The sequence below is a fragment of the Lepus europaeus genome, chromosome 2 (assembly GCF_033115175.1).
Source record: "Lepus europaeus isolate LE1 chromosome 2, mLepTim1.pri, whole genome shotgun sequence".
NCBI lineage: Eukaryota > Metazoa > Chordata > Mammalia > Lagomorpha > Leporidae > Lepus > Lepus europaeus.
The window spans coordinates 94,646,445-94,665,743 of record NC_084828.1 but is presented as its reverse complement, the minus strand read 5'-3'; the positions used below and the strand labels follow the sequence as shown (position 1 = coordinate 94,665,743).

The 19,299-nt window shown below is 43.1% G+C and overlaps 1 protein-coding gene across 2 annotated transcripts in view; it reads right to left on the bottom strand.

The window, feature by feature from the left end:
* VPS8 (VPS8 subunit of CORVET complex) overlaps positions 1–19,299 on the bottom strand; it is a 258,685-nt gene that overhangs the window by 25,043 nt on the left and 214,343 nt on the right. The window contains exon 45 of one of the 2 annotated variants that reach the window (XM_062210810.1): positions 11,169–11,222. The exons of the other annotated variant lie outside the window; for it this stretch is intronic. Within the exon in view, the coding sequence (XP_062066794.1) occupies positions 11,169–11,222 (54 nt within the window). The remainder of the gene's footprint in view (positions 1–11,168; positions 11,223–19,299) is intronic. 2 annotated transcript variants of the gene reach the window in all.

Genomic DNA, 19,299 nt, shown 5'->3' with positions numbered 1-19,299 from the left:
GGGGTGCAAACCCCAAGAAGATAATAGACACAATCACACCTGTTTTCTTTCTTTTTTTTTTTTTTGACAGGCAGAGTTAGATAGTGAGAGAGAGAGAGAGAGACAGAGAGAAAGGTCTTCCTTCCGTTGGTTCACCCCCCAAATGGCTGCCATGGCTGGTGCACTGCGCTGAACCGAAACCAGGAGCCAAGTGCTTCCTCCTGGTCTCCCAAGAGGGTGCAGGGCCCAAGCACTTGGGCCATCCTCCACTGTCTTCTCGGGCCACAGCAGAGAGCTGGACAGGAAGAGGAGCAACTGGGACAGAATCTGGTGCCCCAACCAAGACTAGAATCTGGGGGGCCAGCACCGCAGGCGGAGGATTAGCCTAGTGAGCCGTGGCGCCAGCCCTACACTTGTTTTCTTAAGGGATGGTATGGAGAATAGCCACTGTCACTGAGACGGTCTTGCATCCAGTCCCATGTGAGAGGCTCACACGATCAGAGTGCAAACAGCCTTGGTCAACTGCTCATGAACAGGTGTCACAGGAAGAGGGAAAAAAGCACATCCAATAGCTTGCAGTTGCCTTGGCATGGTGACTAACGAATGAAGCAAACTAGGTGTCAGAGATGAGCTGCAGGGCTCCTTCCCAACCTTACCAACTCAGGATCAGACTGCCGCAGTCAGGAACCGCCGGCTCCCTCCCCTGAGACCCCCTTGAGAGGGCTCTCTTCTCTGTCTCCTTTCAGCTCTGTATTGCTGTGCTGAGTCCTAGATGAGGTGGCGGGGGCTTCCTTCTTCCGGCAGACTGCTCATGGAAGGGAAGCTCCATCTTGGGGGCTGTGCATGAGAAATCTGGGCTCTTCCTGTCTTTGCCCTGGCTTGAGGTGATGGTGTCACGCCAGAAGACACCACTACCTCCTACTTCTCACAGCATTCAGCTGTTAGAGTAGGGGTGACGTTCAGAGAGGAGGTTGCCATTGTTCTCCCCTCAGTTCTGCAGCCCCTGCTCAGAGGTTTTCCCTTGGGGGAGAAGTGAACCCTGAAAGTATCTCCTAATCCCTTCTCCATGAACTGACTTCTTTTGCAGCTGAGCATGGACAAATTCAAGCCTACAGGAGTTCTTGAGAACAACGGAGATCGAGGTGAAAGGTGATGGGGAGGATATCCACTGATTTAAGAAAGATACAAACCAGACTGCTCATAGGCAAGGGAGAACTGAGGAAAAGCCCACTGCCGGGAGCCCTTGTGAGGTCAGAAGCAGACAGACCTCAGAACCTACCACTTCAAAAGAGCCATAATGTGACTGGATTGGTTCCTGGAGCAGTATCTGTCCTGGGGCATAGTTGAAAATATAGCAATTAGCTGGTGGTGTTTAACAGCCGAGCAAGGTCACGGAAAAGCGGAAAGAGAGCCCAGCCAATGTCACTGTCATCCAGGGTGAAGGCAGGCAGACCCAAGCTGTGGCTCCCGAGGAGCAGGACCAGAGGCTCACCATCACGCAGGAAAACAGACCTCACTAATCTAGCCAGTCATGGACAAATACACAACGGGAACAATCCCTAGGGGGAGGCAGCACATCCAAAATGTTCCAAGGAAAAACTGCTAAGAATACTATGTCCAGCAAAGCTAGCTTTCAAAAATGAAAGTGAAAAACTTTCCCAGGTAAACAAAAACTGAAAGAATCTGTTGCTAGCAGATCTGCTTTAAAAAACAAACAGTGGGGGCCGGCACTGTGGCTCACTTGGCTAATCCTCTGCCTGCGGCGCCGGCACTCCAGGTTCTAGTCCTGGTTGGGGGCGCCAGATTCTGTCCCAGTTGCTCCTCTTCCTGTCCAGCTCTCTGCTGTGGCCCGGGAAGGCAGTGGAGAATGGCCTAAGTGCTTGGGCCCTGCACCTGCATGGGAGACCAGGAGAGGCACCTGGCTCCTGGCTTCCGATTGGCACAGCGCGCTGGCCGTAGTGGCCATTTGGGGGGTGAACCAACGAAAAAGGAAGACCTTTCTCTCTGTCTCTCTTTCTCTCTCACTGTCTAACTATGCCTGGCAAAAAAAAACAAAAAAAAAAAACCAAAAAAACAAAAACAAATAGTGGGGTCGGTGCTGTGGCGGAGCAGGTAAAGCCACCGCCTGTAGTGCCAGCATCCCATATTGGGCACCAGTTTGAGTTTCGGCTACTCCACTTCTGACCCAGCTCTCTGCTATGGCCTGGGAAAGCAGTGGAAGATGGGCCAAGTGCTTGGGGCCCTGCACCCGTGTGGGAGACCCAGAAGGAGCTCTTGGCTCTTGGCTTTGGATTGGTGCAGCTCTGGCTGTTGTGGACAACTGGGGAGTGAACCAGTGATGGAAGACCTCTCTCTCTCTCTCTGCCTCTCCTTCTCTCTATATATAACTCTGACTTTCAAATAAATGAGTAAGTCTTAAAAAAAAATAGTTCTTCAGCATGAAAGCAAGTGTAATTAAAATCTATGTGAAAAAACAAGGAACTAACTCAAACCTACATGAAAAAACAAGAACTAGAAAACTTATCTAATTATAAAATACAGTATAATGCCTACTTTTATTTTTATAACTATTTTTTTTTAAAGTTGTATAACAGTATAGATAGTGGAATATTGGGCCATCACATGCAGAAATATAATATATGTATAACATTTGCACAAAAGGGGTGGGTGGAAACAAAACTTAATTGAGCAAAGAAAATGACTATAGAAGTTAAAGCAATAGCTATAGCAATGTAATGTGGCATTTGTAACACTAGTAGGTGTTCTTTATATAACAATAATACTGCAAAAAAGGGGGGAAGGTAAAGAAAGTTATATAGGAATAATATTTCTATATTTAATTGGAATATTTGATTTCAGAAAAGCTAAGATGCATATGGCAAACCCTAGAACATCACATAAAGAAACCTTTAAAAATACTGAAATATCAGACTTATTAAAAATATAGATTATAAAAAAGTGAAGATATTTAATGTCCTATGTCATTAGTGAACTGAGAACTTTATAAATGAGATACCACCATATACCTATTAGAATGGCTAAAATCCAAAACACAACAACAACAACTGCTGGTAAAATGGAGCAATAGGAACTACCACTCATTGCTAATGGAAATGCAAAATGATATACTTTGGAAGATAGTTTGGTAGTTTAAAATATCTAAACATAGTCTTACTATATACAATTCAGCTATAAATACCAATGAGTTAAAAACGTGTGTCCACACAAAAACCTACACATGGATGTTTACCACAGTTTTTTTTTTTTTTTAAATTATTATTTTTTTAAATTTAATTTTATTTATTTATTTTATTTTTTTTTGACAGGCAGAGTGGACAGTGAGAGACAGAGACAGAGAGAAAGGTCTTCCTTTTTGCCGTTGGTTCACCCTCCAATAGCCGCCGCGGTAGCGCGCTGCGGCCGGCGCACCGCGCTGAGCCGATGGCAGGAGCCAGGTGTTTATCCTGGTCTCCCATGGGGTGCAGGGCCCAAGGGCTTGGGCCATCCTCCACTGCACTCCCTGGCCACAGCAGAGAGCTGGCCTGGAAGAGGGGCAACCGGGACAGGATCGGTGCCCCGACCGGGACTAGAACCCGGTGTGCCGGCGCCGCAAGGCGGAGGATTAGCCTATTGAGCCGCGGCGCCGGCCTACAGTTTTATTTATAACTGCCAAAACCTGGAAGCAATTAAGATTTACCAGGTCAATGGTAAACAAACTATGGCCACCTCCAGACAATGCAATATTATTCATTGATCAAAAGAACTATTAAGGCAAGAAAAGGCATGAACAACCTTAAATGCTGACTGCAAAGAGGAAGAAGTCAATTTGGAAAGGCTATATATTGCCTAACTGCATGACATTCTAGAAAAGGCAAAACTATGGAGCTAGTAAAAACAGCAGTAATTGCCAAAAAGTTTTGAGACAGGCAGGGGATAAAAAGGTGGTGCACAGGGATTTTGGGTGCAGTGAAACTATACTGACAGCTACTGTAAGAGTGGATACATTTCACTACACATTTGTCAGAACTCGAGTGAGCCCCACCTTAACTCAGTATTGGCTCAGCAGCTGTAACTAAGATACCACACTAAAGCAAGTTGCTAATAATGGGAAACTGCAGGTATGCTCAAATTGTCTGAAAACCTAAAAAAAACTTCTCTACAAAATAAAGTTTGTTGGAGCTGGGGTCGGCATTGTGTCACAGTGGGTTAAGCTGCCACCTGTGATGCTGTGATCCCATAGGGGTGCTGGTTCATATCCTGGCTGCTTCACTTCCCATCCAGTTCCCTGCTAATGGTCTGGAAAAGTGGCGGGGGATGGTCCAAGTGCTTAGGTCCTGCACCCACATGAGAGACCTGGAAAAAACTTCTGGCTCCTGGTTTGGCCTGGCCCAGCCCTGGCTGTTGGGGACATTTAGGGAGGGAGTAAACCAGTGGATGGAAGGTTCTTTGTTTTTCTCTCTCTAATTGCCTTTCAAATGAATCTTTAAAAAACAATAAAGTTTGTTAATTTTAAAAAATCATTAAAACTGCCAAAGTGTTTATGAACCAACAACTGACTTTTAGCTGCGCTCCTCCACCTCCCTCAAGCTCTGATCTCTAGAGTCACGCTTAGCCTGAGTCAGCCCCAGTCCCTCCTTCAAGGCTCCTTCTGAGAACCAGCTGAATGCAATGAGAGCCATTCCCTGGCCCACGTCAGATCCCTCCACCTGCTTCCCCATACCTTGTTCTTCTAGTCTTGTTTAGCCTCCTTCTGCCTGATCTCTTAGACCCTTGTAGAGTTTATGGTTGGGGCATTTTCCCTATTACAATAGTCTATTTGCAATAATTTTTATGAATAAAGGCTCTTCTTATATCATACCAGGCTTTTCCTTTGATAGGCAACACATTCTAGTACTTTAGACTGGATGTTAGAGCCTAATGAAGTTGTCCAGCACACCAGTGAATATGCCACTTGTTTAATACAACTATAAACTCTTAAGATTTTAACATTCCATCTAAGAATCAAAGGCTCCAACCACTACCATGGCAGATGCTTTGAACAGACATTTGGCCATCGGTCAAATCTCCAGTAACATGGGGCCAGCATGTGGTGCAGTGGGCAATGTGGCTACTTGTGTAGGTGATGGCATCCCATACTGGAACACCAATTCACATCTAGGAAGATGACCCAAATACTTGGGCCCCTGCTACCCAAGTGGGAGATCCAGATGGAATTCCTGGTTCCTGGCTTTGGCCTGGCCCAGACCTAGCTATTATAGCTATTTGGGGAGTGAACCAGTGGACAGAATCAATCTCTGTGTGTATGCATATGTGTATATGTGTGTGTGTGTGTGTGTGTATCCCTCCGTGTCATTCTGCTTTAAAAACAAATGAGTGGGTAAAGCCACTGTCTGCAGTGCCAGCATCCCATATGGGTACCAGTTTGAGTCCTGACTGCTCTACTTCCTGTCCAGCTCTCTGCTATGGCCTGGGATAGCAGTAGAAGATGGCTCAAGTCCTTGGGCCCCTGCATGCTCCTGGGAGACCTGCAAGAAGCTTCTGGCTCCTGGCTGAGGATCAGCCCAGCTCCAGGCTTTGCAGCCATCTGGGGAGTGAACCAGCAGATGGAAGACTTCTCTCTGTGCCTTTCCTTCTCTCTATCTAATTCTTTCAAATAAATAAATAAATAAATCTTAAAAAAAAAAAAAGAAACCCTCCCTGCAGTAACAGGTTAGGCACTGTCACACAAGACAGCTGTTTCCATGGTTCTATAAGTCTCATACAGCCAACATCTCCATCTACACAGGGGCTACCCACAGGGCCCAGTTCTGTCCTTTGTGCTAGGAAGAAGACCCATGCTTTCTTCCGATCAGTGCCTTCCAGATGTCTGAAGGCAAGGAGACCCCAATTTCTTCATATCAGCACAAGCAGGCTCCTGGCTCCCTGAGATGGTCACCCTGCCTCTGTAAAAACTCAGATTAAATTGCGGCCTCCATTTTTTGTTTCTGTAGTAGTGACCCTGAAGTCACGTTTGGATATAGTCCTACTCGACAAATACTCTGAGCAAGGAAGCACTTACACCCACCAAGGGCAGTCACTTGTTGATGAGGACGTGGATCCTCACAGGAAAGAGTTAAGGGTGAGACAGAAAAGAGGGAAAGGAATCTTTATTTCAGATTGAATCTAAATAACTGAATGATGGCCAGAAAACGCCGCATCCACCTCAGTGCTTGCTTCATTTCATGCTTCCCCTGACTTCTGTGAAACTATCAGCCAGTCATTCTTGGAGCCAGCCAGCTGAGACACTGAAGTCAGCTTTTCTGTTGTTATGGAGACAGTGGCTTTGTGAGGCTTTCTCCCTTAAAAGAACTTCCAATCCGAAAACCAAGAAAATCATGAGCAAGTGCAGTTGTCTACATTCTTGACATGAGTGGCGAGACTGGCAACTGGGCTACAAAAGCCTGACTTCCTAGAACAACAAAAAATCAGCCTCACATAGAAGGCTACCTGAGAAACTGTTAACCAATTTCTGGGAGCCCTGGCTATTAAATCCACCAGTTTGGCCACCAGGAACTTGTGCATGAGCTGAGAGCACAGACTGTACTTCACTGAGCTGTGTTTCTCCAAAGCCTGGATCTACCAGAGGCGATGCTAGACTGAATAGAATCACAGAACGTCCAGGAGGGCTTCTACCTCTCTCCTTCCCAGAGCTTTGGCCGTCAGTGGAAGGATGTGTCGGAGGGGAGGCTCAGCTGTGGGTGCTCCAGCGGTGTCACCAGCCTGACAAGTCTCCAGCAGGGCACCAGGCCCCTCAGGCTCCTGCACATACCACTGACCCAGATACAAAACTAAGTGCTCTCTCTGGCAGTCATGCATGCGACAGAGCCAGCACTGCTACAAGAATTCCTGGCAGGTATTTCCTTGGTCGCCAAGGAGAGACGCATCCCAGCCAAGTGGGTTTGATGTTGCCTTCAATGAACTCTCAAAACTCCCTAATTTGCATCTATTCCAGGGAGTTCACTATAGTGGACTTTTGTATCAGTGTTTATCTGTGGGCATTGTTCCTCGATTTACCTAAGCTCAAACACTGAAAAGGTTCAGGAAAGCAAATGTCTGTTCCAACTATGGTATTCATCAGTTAGAGCCCATTATATAAAATAAATGTTGGGGCCTGTGCCGTGGTGCAGTAGGTTAATCCTCCGCCTGTGGTGCTGGTATCCCATATGGGTGCCAGTTCTAGTCCTGGCTGCTCCTCTTCCAATCCAGCTCTCTGTTATGGTCTGGGAAAGCAGTAGAAGATGGTCCAAGTGCTTGGGCCCCTGCACCCAGGTGGGGCACCAGGAAGAAGTTCTTGCTCCTGGCTTCCGATTGGCATAGCTCCGGCTGTTGCGGCCATTTGGGGAGTGAACCAATGGAAGGAAGACCTTTCTCTGTGTCTCTCACTCTCACTGTCTGTAACTCTACCTCTCAAATAAATAAATAAAATCTTTTTTTCTTTTTAAAAAAAGGATCAAACAGAAATTCTATAGTTAGAAACGCTAAAAAATGTTACACACAGATTTTATATACTATATACATTTATACAGTAAGTATTTCTAAGGGTGAGAGTTTGGTGCAGGTGGTAAGATACCATTTGGGACACCTGCATCCCATACTGAAGTGCCTGCATTTGAGTCACAGCTCTGCTTGGGATTCCAGGTTCCTGCCAATGCAGACCCAGGAAGGCAGCAGGTGATGGCTCAAGCAGTTGGGTCCCTGCCATGCATGTGGGATCCTGGTTCCTGGCTTCAGCCTGGCTCAGTCCTGGCTGTTGCAGGTTTTCGGGGAATCAATCAGCAGATGGAAGATCTTTCTCTCTTATCTTTCTGTTTTCCAAATAAATAAATTAAAATAGCTGATAGGATTTTTTTGTTTTGTTTTGTTTTGAAATCTCTACCCAAGAGCTTTTGTAAAGAGTATCTCAAATGCAAGATGCCTGTGAAAAGACATACACTGTGCAAGGTACCCTGGAACTGAGACGCCCTGTCCCAGCAACTTAGCAGAGCCCTACAGAACGTGCTCCCGTTTGCATAGAACCCAGGCTCCTGGCAGGGCCGACGCTGTGGGCAGAGTCACCAAACACTTTCCTCAGCAATCGGCCAACAAGACTGGCTAAATCAGGAACGCTACTGCTTCCTTTGTGCTTCTCACACGCGTCACTTTGGCAGTCACCGTTCAACAGACATGACTGCTGCTTCCATCTGTCAGCACAACTTTGGGAAGAGAGATTATAGCTCAAGGACAAGAACCAGAATGCTTCAAAAAGTTCACAGAAAAACGAAAAGAAAGGCTAAGTTTATTTTGATACAAAAATTTGAAATCTGCATAATTGCACACCATGCATTTTTCCATGAACTTTCTGAGGACCTATCATATATGCAGCCACCCATACACACACACACACACCTGGCTAAGAAAATATTACTGAGTTTCACTATGCTCTTGATGTGAATCTCTTTCAGAGTGTTGCTGAAGCAGTGCAAACAATAAGGAATTTATTGGAAGATAGTGTTCATTTATTTATTTTGAGATGAGTGCTTATTTAACAAATGTCTGTGTGGGGCAGAATTTGCTTTTAACCTGATAACAAGGATGCAAGGGAGCAGTTCACCATCCCTCAAAGTTCTCCACACTGACTATGAAAGTGCATGAACAAGCTCAGGATCTCCCCAGTGCTCTCACGCCAGCCTGTCCACCACGCACGGCACCCATCAAGCAGTACAGTGATCATCAGCTTACCTGCCTACCTTTCCCACTAAACACTGAGGTCCCTAAGAACAAGGGCTGCACTTTTCATCTCTGTAGCCTGCTGCTTTGCTCAGTATGGAGTATAAAGAAATGTGTGTGGTTTTGAACAACAATATACACGTAGCAAGATAGAGTGAGAGAACTGGGTCCAGGAGTCAGGAAACCTGTGTCACCAGCAGCCCGAGTGCTTACTATGCATCATACGCTGTGTTAGGCGGGTCAATAGCTTTCAATCAATCTGCAGGACAGCTGTGAGAGGCAGCATCACCATTTTATGTGAGTAGAAATAGAAAAGCTGTTTTATTCAAGATCATTCAGATAAATAAGTAGAGAGTACATCTTTGGGCCCAAATCTTGCTGTATACATAAGCATTTTAAAAAAATGCTTATTTACTTATTTTCATCTACCTGAAAGGCAGAGAGACAGAGAGAGAGGGAAAGAAATATTGAGATCGATCTTCCATCCACTGGTTTCACTCCCCAAATGCCCCCAATTGCCAGAGCTGCACCAGGCCAAAACCAAGAACAGAACTACATCTGGCTCTCCCATGTGGGTGGCAGGGACCCAAGCACTGGAGCCATTACCTGCTGTCTCCCAGGGCACACATCAGCAGGAAACTGGGTCAGAAGCAGAGTAGCTTTGAAACTCAGACTACTTGGACTCCAACCAACACTCTGATATGGAATGTGGGCATCCCAAGTGGATGCTTAACTATTAAAAACCAACCTTCCTGCCTTCATTCCTGAGGCAGAGAGGGAGAGAGGGGGAGAGGGAAAGGAGGAGAAAGGGAGGGGAGGAAAGAAGGGAGTGTGTGTGTGGGGGGGAAAGAGAGTGTGAGTGAGTTCCTATCATTTTCACTCTCCAAATGCCTGAATGAGCTCTGCCTCATCTGAGGCTGAAGCCAGGAGCCAGGAACTCACTCCAGGTCTCCCATGTGGGTGGCAGGGACCCAATCACTTGAGCCATCCCCACTGTCTCCCATGCTGTGCATTAGCAGGATGCTGGAGTCAGGAGTACAAATGGCATCAAATCCTGGCACTTTGATACGTGACACGGATATCTAACTGCAAGGCTAAATGCCTGTGCCTGAAGCATTTTTTTTTTTTTTTGACAGGCAGAGTGGATAGTGAGAGAGAGACAGAGAGAAAGGTCTTCTTTTTCCATTGGTTCACCCCCCAAATGGCTGCCATGGCTGGCGCGCAACGACAATCCAAAGCCAGGAGCCAGGAGCTTCCTCTTGGTCTCCCATGCAGGTGCAGGGCCCAAGCACTTGGGCCATCCTCCACTGCTTTCCCGGGCCACAGCAGAGAGCTGGACTGGAAGAGGAGCAACCAGGACAGAACCGGAGCCCCAACTGGGACTAGAACCCAGGGTGCCGGCACCACAGGCGGAGGATTAGCCTAGTGAGCTGCAGCGCCGGCCCTGAAGCATGTTTTAAATCGTTTTAAATCACTACTTAGAAGTGGGCCCGGAGCTAACACTGGGAAGTCTAGACTAAAACAACTCCCTCTGCAGAGCATTTTTCTCCGACTCGGGCTCCTTCTAGTTCCTCTGGTTCTAGTGTGATGGCTCCGAGGACAGCAGTCACTGCCTCCGTTGGTCTCAGCTGCCCTTGCTGCCTTCACAGAGTTAAGAGAACTTCATGTGCAGCATGCCACAGGGCTCTGCAGATGGCACATTTTGTCCCTATTCTTCCTTCTTTTGAGAAAGCCTCAGATTCTGCAGGCAGTGAAAAGGGACTCATTTTTGGCACATTGCTTCGAAGCTAAAACCCACTGTTAGTCAACAGAGCCGGCAAGTTATTATTTCTGGTCTACAATCCTTTGCTGACCTGGGTGCTGGCTGAAGTGGTTTTTTAAAAAGGGCAAAGAAATGGAACATTTCATCCATCAGAGAAAGAAAAAATAGCAAAAGAGAGCACAGCAAAAACGGCCTCCTGTTTACCAGGCTTCACCTGGGTAAAGAAAGGATTTCCGTGGCCCAGGTGAGACTTGCACCCCAGCTGGGCCAGTCTTCACTGTCAGGAACCACCAGCATTCAGCAAGGCCCTTCTTACAGGGTATGTGTGCAATGTTAGCATCTCAGGCCAGTTTTTTAAGGAACAGCTGACTACAGGGAAAGCCCGCTATTAAGCCGAACTCTACAGCTTTCCTCCTGGTGTATCTTTCACCTCCTTCCACTGCTGACACCCGGACGCCTGGCCTGGGGCAGAGAGTGGTGCTCTGGTACTCAGACTGATGCTGGGCCCCAAGCCCCCCCTGGCTTCTCTGAAAGAGAAGATGTAATTAAAGCACCCCACTGGAAAGATGCTTTGATGGAATTAAGATGATTAAAAGTCATTGCCGTTTTGAGAAAACTGCTCCCCGAGGGAAAATAAATGCACAGGAGGTGGCATTGTGTTTTGCCTTTAAAACTCACTCACCTTCTTCATAGCAGGATCCTCTTTGGATGGATGATATGATGGCGACATTTTTACCTGGAAAAAAAGGCAAAGGTTTCACTTCCCTTTTAGGTGTAGTCCAGTTTTATTTGACCCACATTCAAAATAATTCAATTAGACTGGTATAACTGAGATAAAACAGACATTTTAAGATGAACAATTAATAGACTTTATGCTAAATATCCTCAATGTTTTCCTGGAGATCAAAAAGTCAGTAGTTAGCCAAGATAAAAATCTAATTAGGCTACGAAAAATGGTCCAAAATTTTAAGAAGATGGGGAAGAACTTAGGAGATCCGTTAAAGATCTGTGGGGGAGTGCTGGTCAACTGAAGCAGTAAGCAACGGTCAGCAGTTCTCACGGAGGTCAACCCTGAGTGCCCTTTATAATGTAATATCCCTTTAAATCACAGCAAGCATGCATGGAGAAGTTTGACAATAACAGCGAAGGATTTAGGAAAAGCATCAGCCAAATCGTAATAAAGCAAGATTTAGTCCAAGAAAGAAAGGCTGACAGTTCAGGAATATCTTCACATGTCTGAAGGGGATAGACTGTCAGATTAGATAAATGAGCAGGACCCAACCACATGCTGCCTAAAGACTTGCACTGTAAATATAATGGCACAAGTAGGCTAAAAGGAATAGAAGAGGAAAGGAATGCCATGATAGCACTCGATTTCAGCAAAAGCAAAACCAGAATGCATATTCTTTTCAAGTGTACAGTCTATCTCTGAAAAAATTCCCAGATATTTGGAAATGAAGTAGGATATTTATAGGTTGAAAAAGAAATCAAAAGAAAAGTTAAATCATAGAAACACACAGCCTACCAAGACTGAATCATGAAGAAACAGAAAGTCTGAAAAGGCCTGTAACTAGTAAAGAATTGAATCAGTAATTAAAAAAAAACAAAAACAAGCAAACAAAAGCACTCCAGTGAAGAAAAGCCCAGGATCAGATGGTCTCATTGCTGAATCCAACCAAGTTTTTTTAAAAGAATGTCAATCCTTCTCAACTTCCAAAATATTAAAAAATGAGGAAATACATACCAATTCACTCTACGCATATGCATCAAACTGATATCAAAGCCAGACAAAGAAACCACCAGAAAACTAGAGACTAATATGTCTTATGAATTGACACAAAAATTCTCAACAAAATACTACGACACCAAATTCAACAGATGAGGGTTTGGATGCCTGTGTCCCATACTGGAGGTCCCAGGTTCGATTCTTGGGCTCCAGCTTCCTGCTAAAGTGGAGTCTAGGGGCAGTGGAGATGGCTCAAGTAGTTGGATTCCGGCCACCCACACTCAGACCCTCTGTTGTGGGCATCTGAGCTGTGAACCAATGGGTGGGAACGCTTTCTTGTGCATACTCACATGCTCTCTTTGTTTTAAGTTTTTAAAAGTGAACAAAGGACTTGAATAGATATTTCTCCAAAGAAGGTACACAGATGGCTAATAAGCACATGAGAGGACACACAACATCATGGGCCATTCAGGAAAGGCAAACTAAAACCTCAATGAGATATCACTATGCATATATTAGAACAGCCAAAACTAGAAAGATTGACTATTTCACGGATATGAAGGAACTGGAACTCTCATATACTGCTGATGGAAAAGTTAAATAGAAGTACTTTGAACAACAGCTTGGAAGTTTCTTAAAATGATAAACATGCATGTATCATGCAAGCACCCATTTCACTGATGGGGATTTCCCAAAGGAGACCGAAGTGTATGTCTACACAAAGACTAGTATGTACATCTTCCTAACAGCTTTATCTGTATTAGCCAAAACTAGGAAAAATTCAAAGGTTGGCCGGCGCCATGGCTCACTAGGCTAATCCTCCACCTGTGCAGGCACCCCGGGGTTCTAGTCCTGGTTGGGGTGCCGGATTCTGTCCCAGTTCCTCCTCTTCCAGTCCAGCTCTCTGCTGTGGCCCAGGAAGGAAGTGGAGGATGGCCCAAGGGCTTGAGCCCTGCACCCGCATGGGAGACCAGGAGGAAGCACCTGGCTCCTGGCTTCGGATCGGCACAGCCTGCTGACCACAGTGGCCATTTTTAGGGGTGAACCAACAGAAGGAAGACCTTTCTCTCTGTCTCTCTCTCTAACTTTGCCTGTCAAAAAAAAAAGAAAAAAAAAAAAAAAGAAAAAAAAAAAAAAAAAAAAGAAAAACCCAAAAATCCACAACAGGTAAAATGATAAATTATGACATATCCATAAAATAAAACACTACTTAGGAACAAACACTTGAGACAATATGGATGAATTTCATCAGTTTGCACCCACACAGAAACACAAAGTGTAAAAATACTGTTTTAGTACTAGTTATTTGATCTTCTGTATATAAAGATAATTGAAAATGAAAAAAAAAAAAAACACCCTGGTGTTAAATTGGAAATTGCATAGAAAATTAATTAATTTTTAAAAAATATCATGTAGGATCTCTGTCTTTAATGTGCTGTACACTGTTATTTAATGCTATAACTAGTACTCCAACAGTATTTTTCACTTTGTGTTGCTATGTGGGGGCAAACTGTTGAAATCTTTGCTTAATATATACTAAACTGATCTTCTGTATATAAAGAGAATTGAAAATGAATCTTGATGTGAATGGAAGGGGAGAGGGAGCGGGAAAGGGGAGGGTTACAGGTGGGAGGGAAGTTATGGGGGGGGAAGCCATTGTAATCCATAAGCTGTACTTTGGAAATTTATATTCATTAAATAAAAGTTAAAAAAAATATATGGATGAATTTCAAACAATCAGTTGAGTGAAAGAAATAAAAAAAAAAGGATAGATATTTTTTCATTTAAAGTTCTAGAAAATGAAAACTCTTCTGTTGAGAGGAAGCTAATCAGTGACTGCTAGGAACAGGAGAGAGGAATTGAGTCCATTTTTGATGGTGACGGATTAATAGATGTTACTTTATAGATGTTTACTTTGATAATGACTAGTCTATCTTATATCAATTATTACCTCAAAAAAGTATTTAAAGAAATTTGTAAAATGTAGCTGAACAAGGTTAGAAAGAAATTTATAGGTTTAGAGTGGAAATTAGGAAAGGCTTAAAATAAAGGACTCAAGTTTCTAACTTAAGAAACTAGAAAAAGATCAAAGTAAAACCCACTAAGTAGAAGAAATAATAAGGCACTGAAATAAATTAAACAGAAATCAAATAAAACAAGAAAGAAAATTAACAAATCCAAGAATTTGTTCTTTGAGAAGATCAATAAAATTGATAAACTGCTATTGAGATTGATCAAGAGAAAGAATATAAATTATAAATGGCAATGAAAGACAATATATTGCAATAACGCTACAGCACTTACATTAAAGAGTCTATTATGAAAACTGTTAAGCCAGTAAACTTGACAAGTTAAATGAAGAGGATATAGTCCTTGAAAAACAAAAATTTTAAAATTAGATGTACAATTAAACAAAAAAATGCAAATTACCTTATAACTATTAAGGAAACTGAATGTTATCAAATATTGTTCCATAGAGAAATCCCAAATCTATATGAATTTAGCATTAACTATAGTAAGTATTAAATATATTCTGATCAAGTTACAAAAATCAGAATTTTACTCATTGATATCACTCATTAATTAAAGTATAACTATAAGCACCCCAAAAGGTAAGATACTGTCTGTCTAGAAATATGAAGAAGAATTTTCAGTACTGGGAAAGCACCTGCACTCAACACACCTCATGCTTCTTCCAATTCTATCTTACTTATAAGAGCCTACAGGGACCGGTACTGTGGCATACTGGGTAAGGCGGGCGTCAGTTCAAGTCCCAGCTGTTCCACTTCCGATCCAGCTCTCTGCTATGGCCTGGGAAAGCAGTAGAAGATGGCCCAGGACCTTGGGTCCCTGCACCCTCATGGGAGACCAGGAGGAGGCTCCTGGCTTTGGATTGGTATAGCTCCGGCCGTTGCAACCATCTGGGGAGTGAACCAGTGGATAGAAGACCTCTCTCTCTGCCTCTGCCTCTCTGTAACTCTGCCTTTTAAATAGATAAATAAATCTTTATATTAAAAAAAAGAGCCTACAGAATAGATGATGAAGATGTTTCCTATCTCTGTCATGTCGCTATGCAGGCAGGATCACGCTGCAGGCTCTTTCTCTTCGCCCCTCTGACTTTAAGAAACACACCTAGCTCAGGGATCAAAACCACTGCCTGCCCAGACTGCCCTTTCAGATTTAGCAGGTCTGCAAAAATTAGACTTGACAATTCTTGCTGTAACATAGCATGACATTAATACTCTAGAATTCACTCCAGATGTATGGTGCAGCTTGCAAAAAGTGATCCAATTTTAACTCCTAGTATGCTCTTTTTGAAAAGGGAGAAAATAGATTTTCAAAGCAAAGTAGATATTTAAACTTAAAAATATGACCCCATGAAAGAATCTGCAGACTTTTAAAAACAAGCCAAGAACTAGATGTGGTGGTGGACAATTTATCTGCGAGGGCTGTTCTCTGGAGATTAAGTCAGAGAGTGTTTGAAGTGGTAACAGAAATGGTTCAGCATCAGTCATGAAAGGTCCTATTTTTTCATTTAACAGGATTCCTTCTGGAAATGCCTTAGGCAATGCAGCTTAAAAGAAACACTTTAAACCCAGGTGTGCAGACACTAGATCTGGGGATATGGATGGTATACTGAGCTATAGTCTTAATAATCCTAAACTTTTGTGATCCTTGTTAATAAAATGGGCTGAAGTTGCAATAGGAATATCTTTCCTTATCACCTTGCTTTATTTTTTTTTAAATAAGTCTTAATTTTCCTGATTACAAAAGAACTATAAGTTCACTGATGGAAATTTAAGAAACATAAAAGAGCAAACAAAGTAAATAAAAAATCACAATCTGACCACACAGGAATAAATGCTATTAACATTTGGAATCATGCCGTTCTATGACCTTTTAATGTTGCATGATATAAATATTTCACACTGATATTCTTCTACAATGTGATTTGTCACAGTCACCAAGACAGTTCACACACTGTATAGATATGAAAGTACTTCAAAAAGATCACAGAAAAATGGAATTAATAGACATTTTAGTGCAAAAAATTTTTTTGAAATCTATGCATTGCTTTTTCATAATATGCATTTTCCACAAAGTTTTTGAAGACCCCTTGAATTCCATAACTAATTTAACTGTGGGATACTGGGTTGCTTTTAATTTTTGAAAAAATATTTAAAATGCTGTCATAAGCATCTTAATATATAAAACACTGAACACATAAATGTATTTCCCTCAGACAGATTAAGTTTTTGCTTCAAAGGATATAAACACTGAAAAATACACACTGTCCATTTTTCTTCTAACAAACGAGTCCACATCCCTTTTCCTATAATTATGAAATCCAAAAAGTTCTGAAGGTAAAAGGATTGTTTCTTGAAAACTTTTGGCACCACAGTCATCTGGCAGTCTTTATTTCACAAGAGCATTTAACATTTTAAAAAGATTTATTTATTTATTTATTTGATGGGAAAAACGACATAGATGGATGAAGAGAGACAGAGAGAAAATGAATGAATCTTCCACCAGCTGGTTCACTTTCCAATGCCCTCAACAGCTGGGGTCAGGTCAGCCCGAAGGCCGGGACCCAGAAACTCAACCTGAGTCTCACTATGTGAGTGGCAGGGACCCAACTACCTTGAGCCATCACCTGCTGTCTTCCAGGGCACACATTAGCTGGATGGAAGTAGAGCAAGAACTTGAACCCAGGTACTCTGATGTGGAATGTGGGTCTCCCAAGCAGCATCTTGACCACTGTGCCACATGCCTGACCCTCATGTAAGCATTTGCTTATAGGGTGCTAGTTCACACTGCAAAGTTACACACTATGAGTATACAAATTATGCACCACACTGTCTTTCTTCTATCACTTTTTAAAAAAAAAGATTTATTTATTTACTTGAAAGTCAGAGTTACACAGAGAGAGGGAGAGGCAGACAGAGATTTTTCCATCCATTGGTTCATTCCCCACATGGCCGTAATGGTTAGGGCTGAGCCAGGCTGGAGCCAGGAGCCAGGAGCTTCATCCAGGACTCCCAAGTTGGGGCGGGGGCCCAAGCATTTGGGCCATCTACTGCTGTTTTCCCAGGCCATTAGCAAAGAGCTGGATTGGAAGTGGAGGTACTGGGACTCGAACCAGCGCCAATATGGGATGCCAGCATCAATGGGGGTGATTCAACCCACTACACCACAGCCTTTCCTCTATCACTCATCACTTCCTTTTTTTAAAATTTTATTTAGTAAATATAAATTTCCAAAGTACAGTTTATGGATTACAATGGCTCCCCCTCCCCATAATTTCCCTCCCACTCGCACCCTCCCATCTCCTGCTCCCTCTCCCATTCCATTCACATCAAGATTAATTTTCAATTATCTTTATATACAGAAGATCGATTCAGTATATATTAAGTAAAGATTTCATCAGTTTGCACCCACACAGAAACACAAAGTGTAAAATACTGTTTCAGTACTAGTTATAGCATTACTTCACATTGGACAACACATTAAGGACAGAGATCCCACATGAGAAGTAAGTACACAGTGACTTCTGTTGTTGACTTAACAATTTGACACTCTTGTTTATGGCATCAGTAATCTCCCTAGGTTCTAGTCATGAGTTGCCAAGGCTATGGAAGCCTTTTGAGTTCGCCAACTTCGATCTTATTCCGACAAGGTCATAGTCAAAGTGGAAGTTCTCTCCTCCCTTCAGAGAAAGGTACCTCCTTTTTTGATGGCCCTGTTCTTTCCACTGGGATCTCACTCAGAGATCTTTCATTTAGGTCTTTTTTTTTTTCTTTTTTCCCAGAGTGTCTTGGCTTTCCATGCCTGAAATACTCTCATGGGCTCTTCAGCCAGATCCGAATGCCTTAAGGGCTGATTCTGAGGCCAGAGTGCTGGTTAGGACATCTGCCATTCTATGAGTCTGCTGTGTATCCCGCTTCCCATGATGGATCATTCTCTCCCTTTTTGATTCTATCAGTTAGTATTAGCAGACACTAGTCTTGTTTGTGTGATCCCTTTGACTCTTAGACCTATCAGTGTGATCAATTGTGAACTGAAATTGATCACTTGGACTAGTGAGGTGGCATTGGTACATGCCACCTTGATGGGATTGTATTAGAATCCCCTGGCACGTTTCTAACTCCACCATTTGGGGCAAGTCCGATTGAGCATGTCCCAAATTGTACATCTCCTCCATCTCTTATTCCCACTCTTATATTTAACAGGGATCACTTTTCAGTTAAAATTTAAACACCTAAGAATAATTGTGTGTTAATTACAGAGTTCAACCAATAGTACTAAAACTTTTGTTCTAGCACTCATCACTTTCAAGATGCCATATTGGCTTCTGGTCTTCATTTTTTTCTTGTAATGAAAAGTCATTCTTTTTACTGTCCTACTCAAAATTGCCTTCTACAGATTTCTGGAGATTTCTCTTTTTTGGTGGCTTTCTCTTGCCTAATACTCTGTCCTAAGAACTCCAGCCACCATTACTTTCCTTGGACTCCTGCCTTGGTCTCAACTCAAGACAGACTGATGAGTCTTGCCTTGGTTGTCTGAATTATGGCTTAGAAATTTTCTCTGGGCAGTAATATGAGGGCAATCTTAGGGTTTAAGTCATTTGTTTCTTGTCTCTCAGGGGTCACTATCTTTCATTGCCTGATGTCTAATGTAAGAACAATTATTTCATGAATTTTGCCCATTTTCCCCAAATGCAATTTGTTCTGGGTGGAAGTTCCTATATTATCTTCTAAAATACAAAACAGAATTCTGAATTCTGAAATGTATTTGGCCAAAGGGACTTAGCTATAGGATATGGACTTGTACAAACCTACATTCCCATTAGTAGTCTATCAAAGTGTCAGTCTCCTCACATCCTTACTGTCTGAGCTTTCTGCTGCTATAATATTACTAAATACTGGATATTACAGTCTTTGCAAACAAAAAGTTTATTTGGCACACTGTTTTGGAAGCTGGGAAGTTCAAGATCAAGGGGCTACATCTGGAAGGGCCTTCTTGCTGCCTCATGGCATAGGGGAAGTCATCACATGGTGAGAACTAGGGATCGTGTATAAAGCCACTG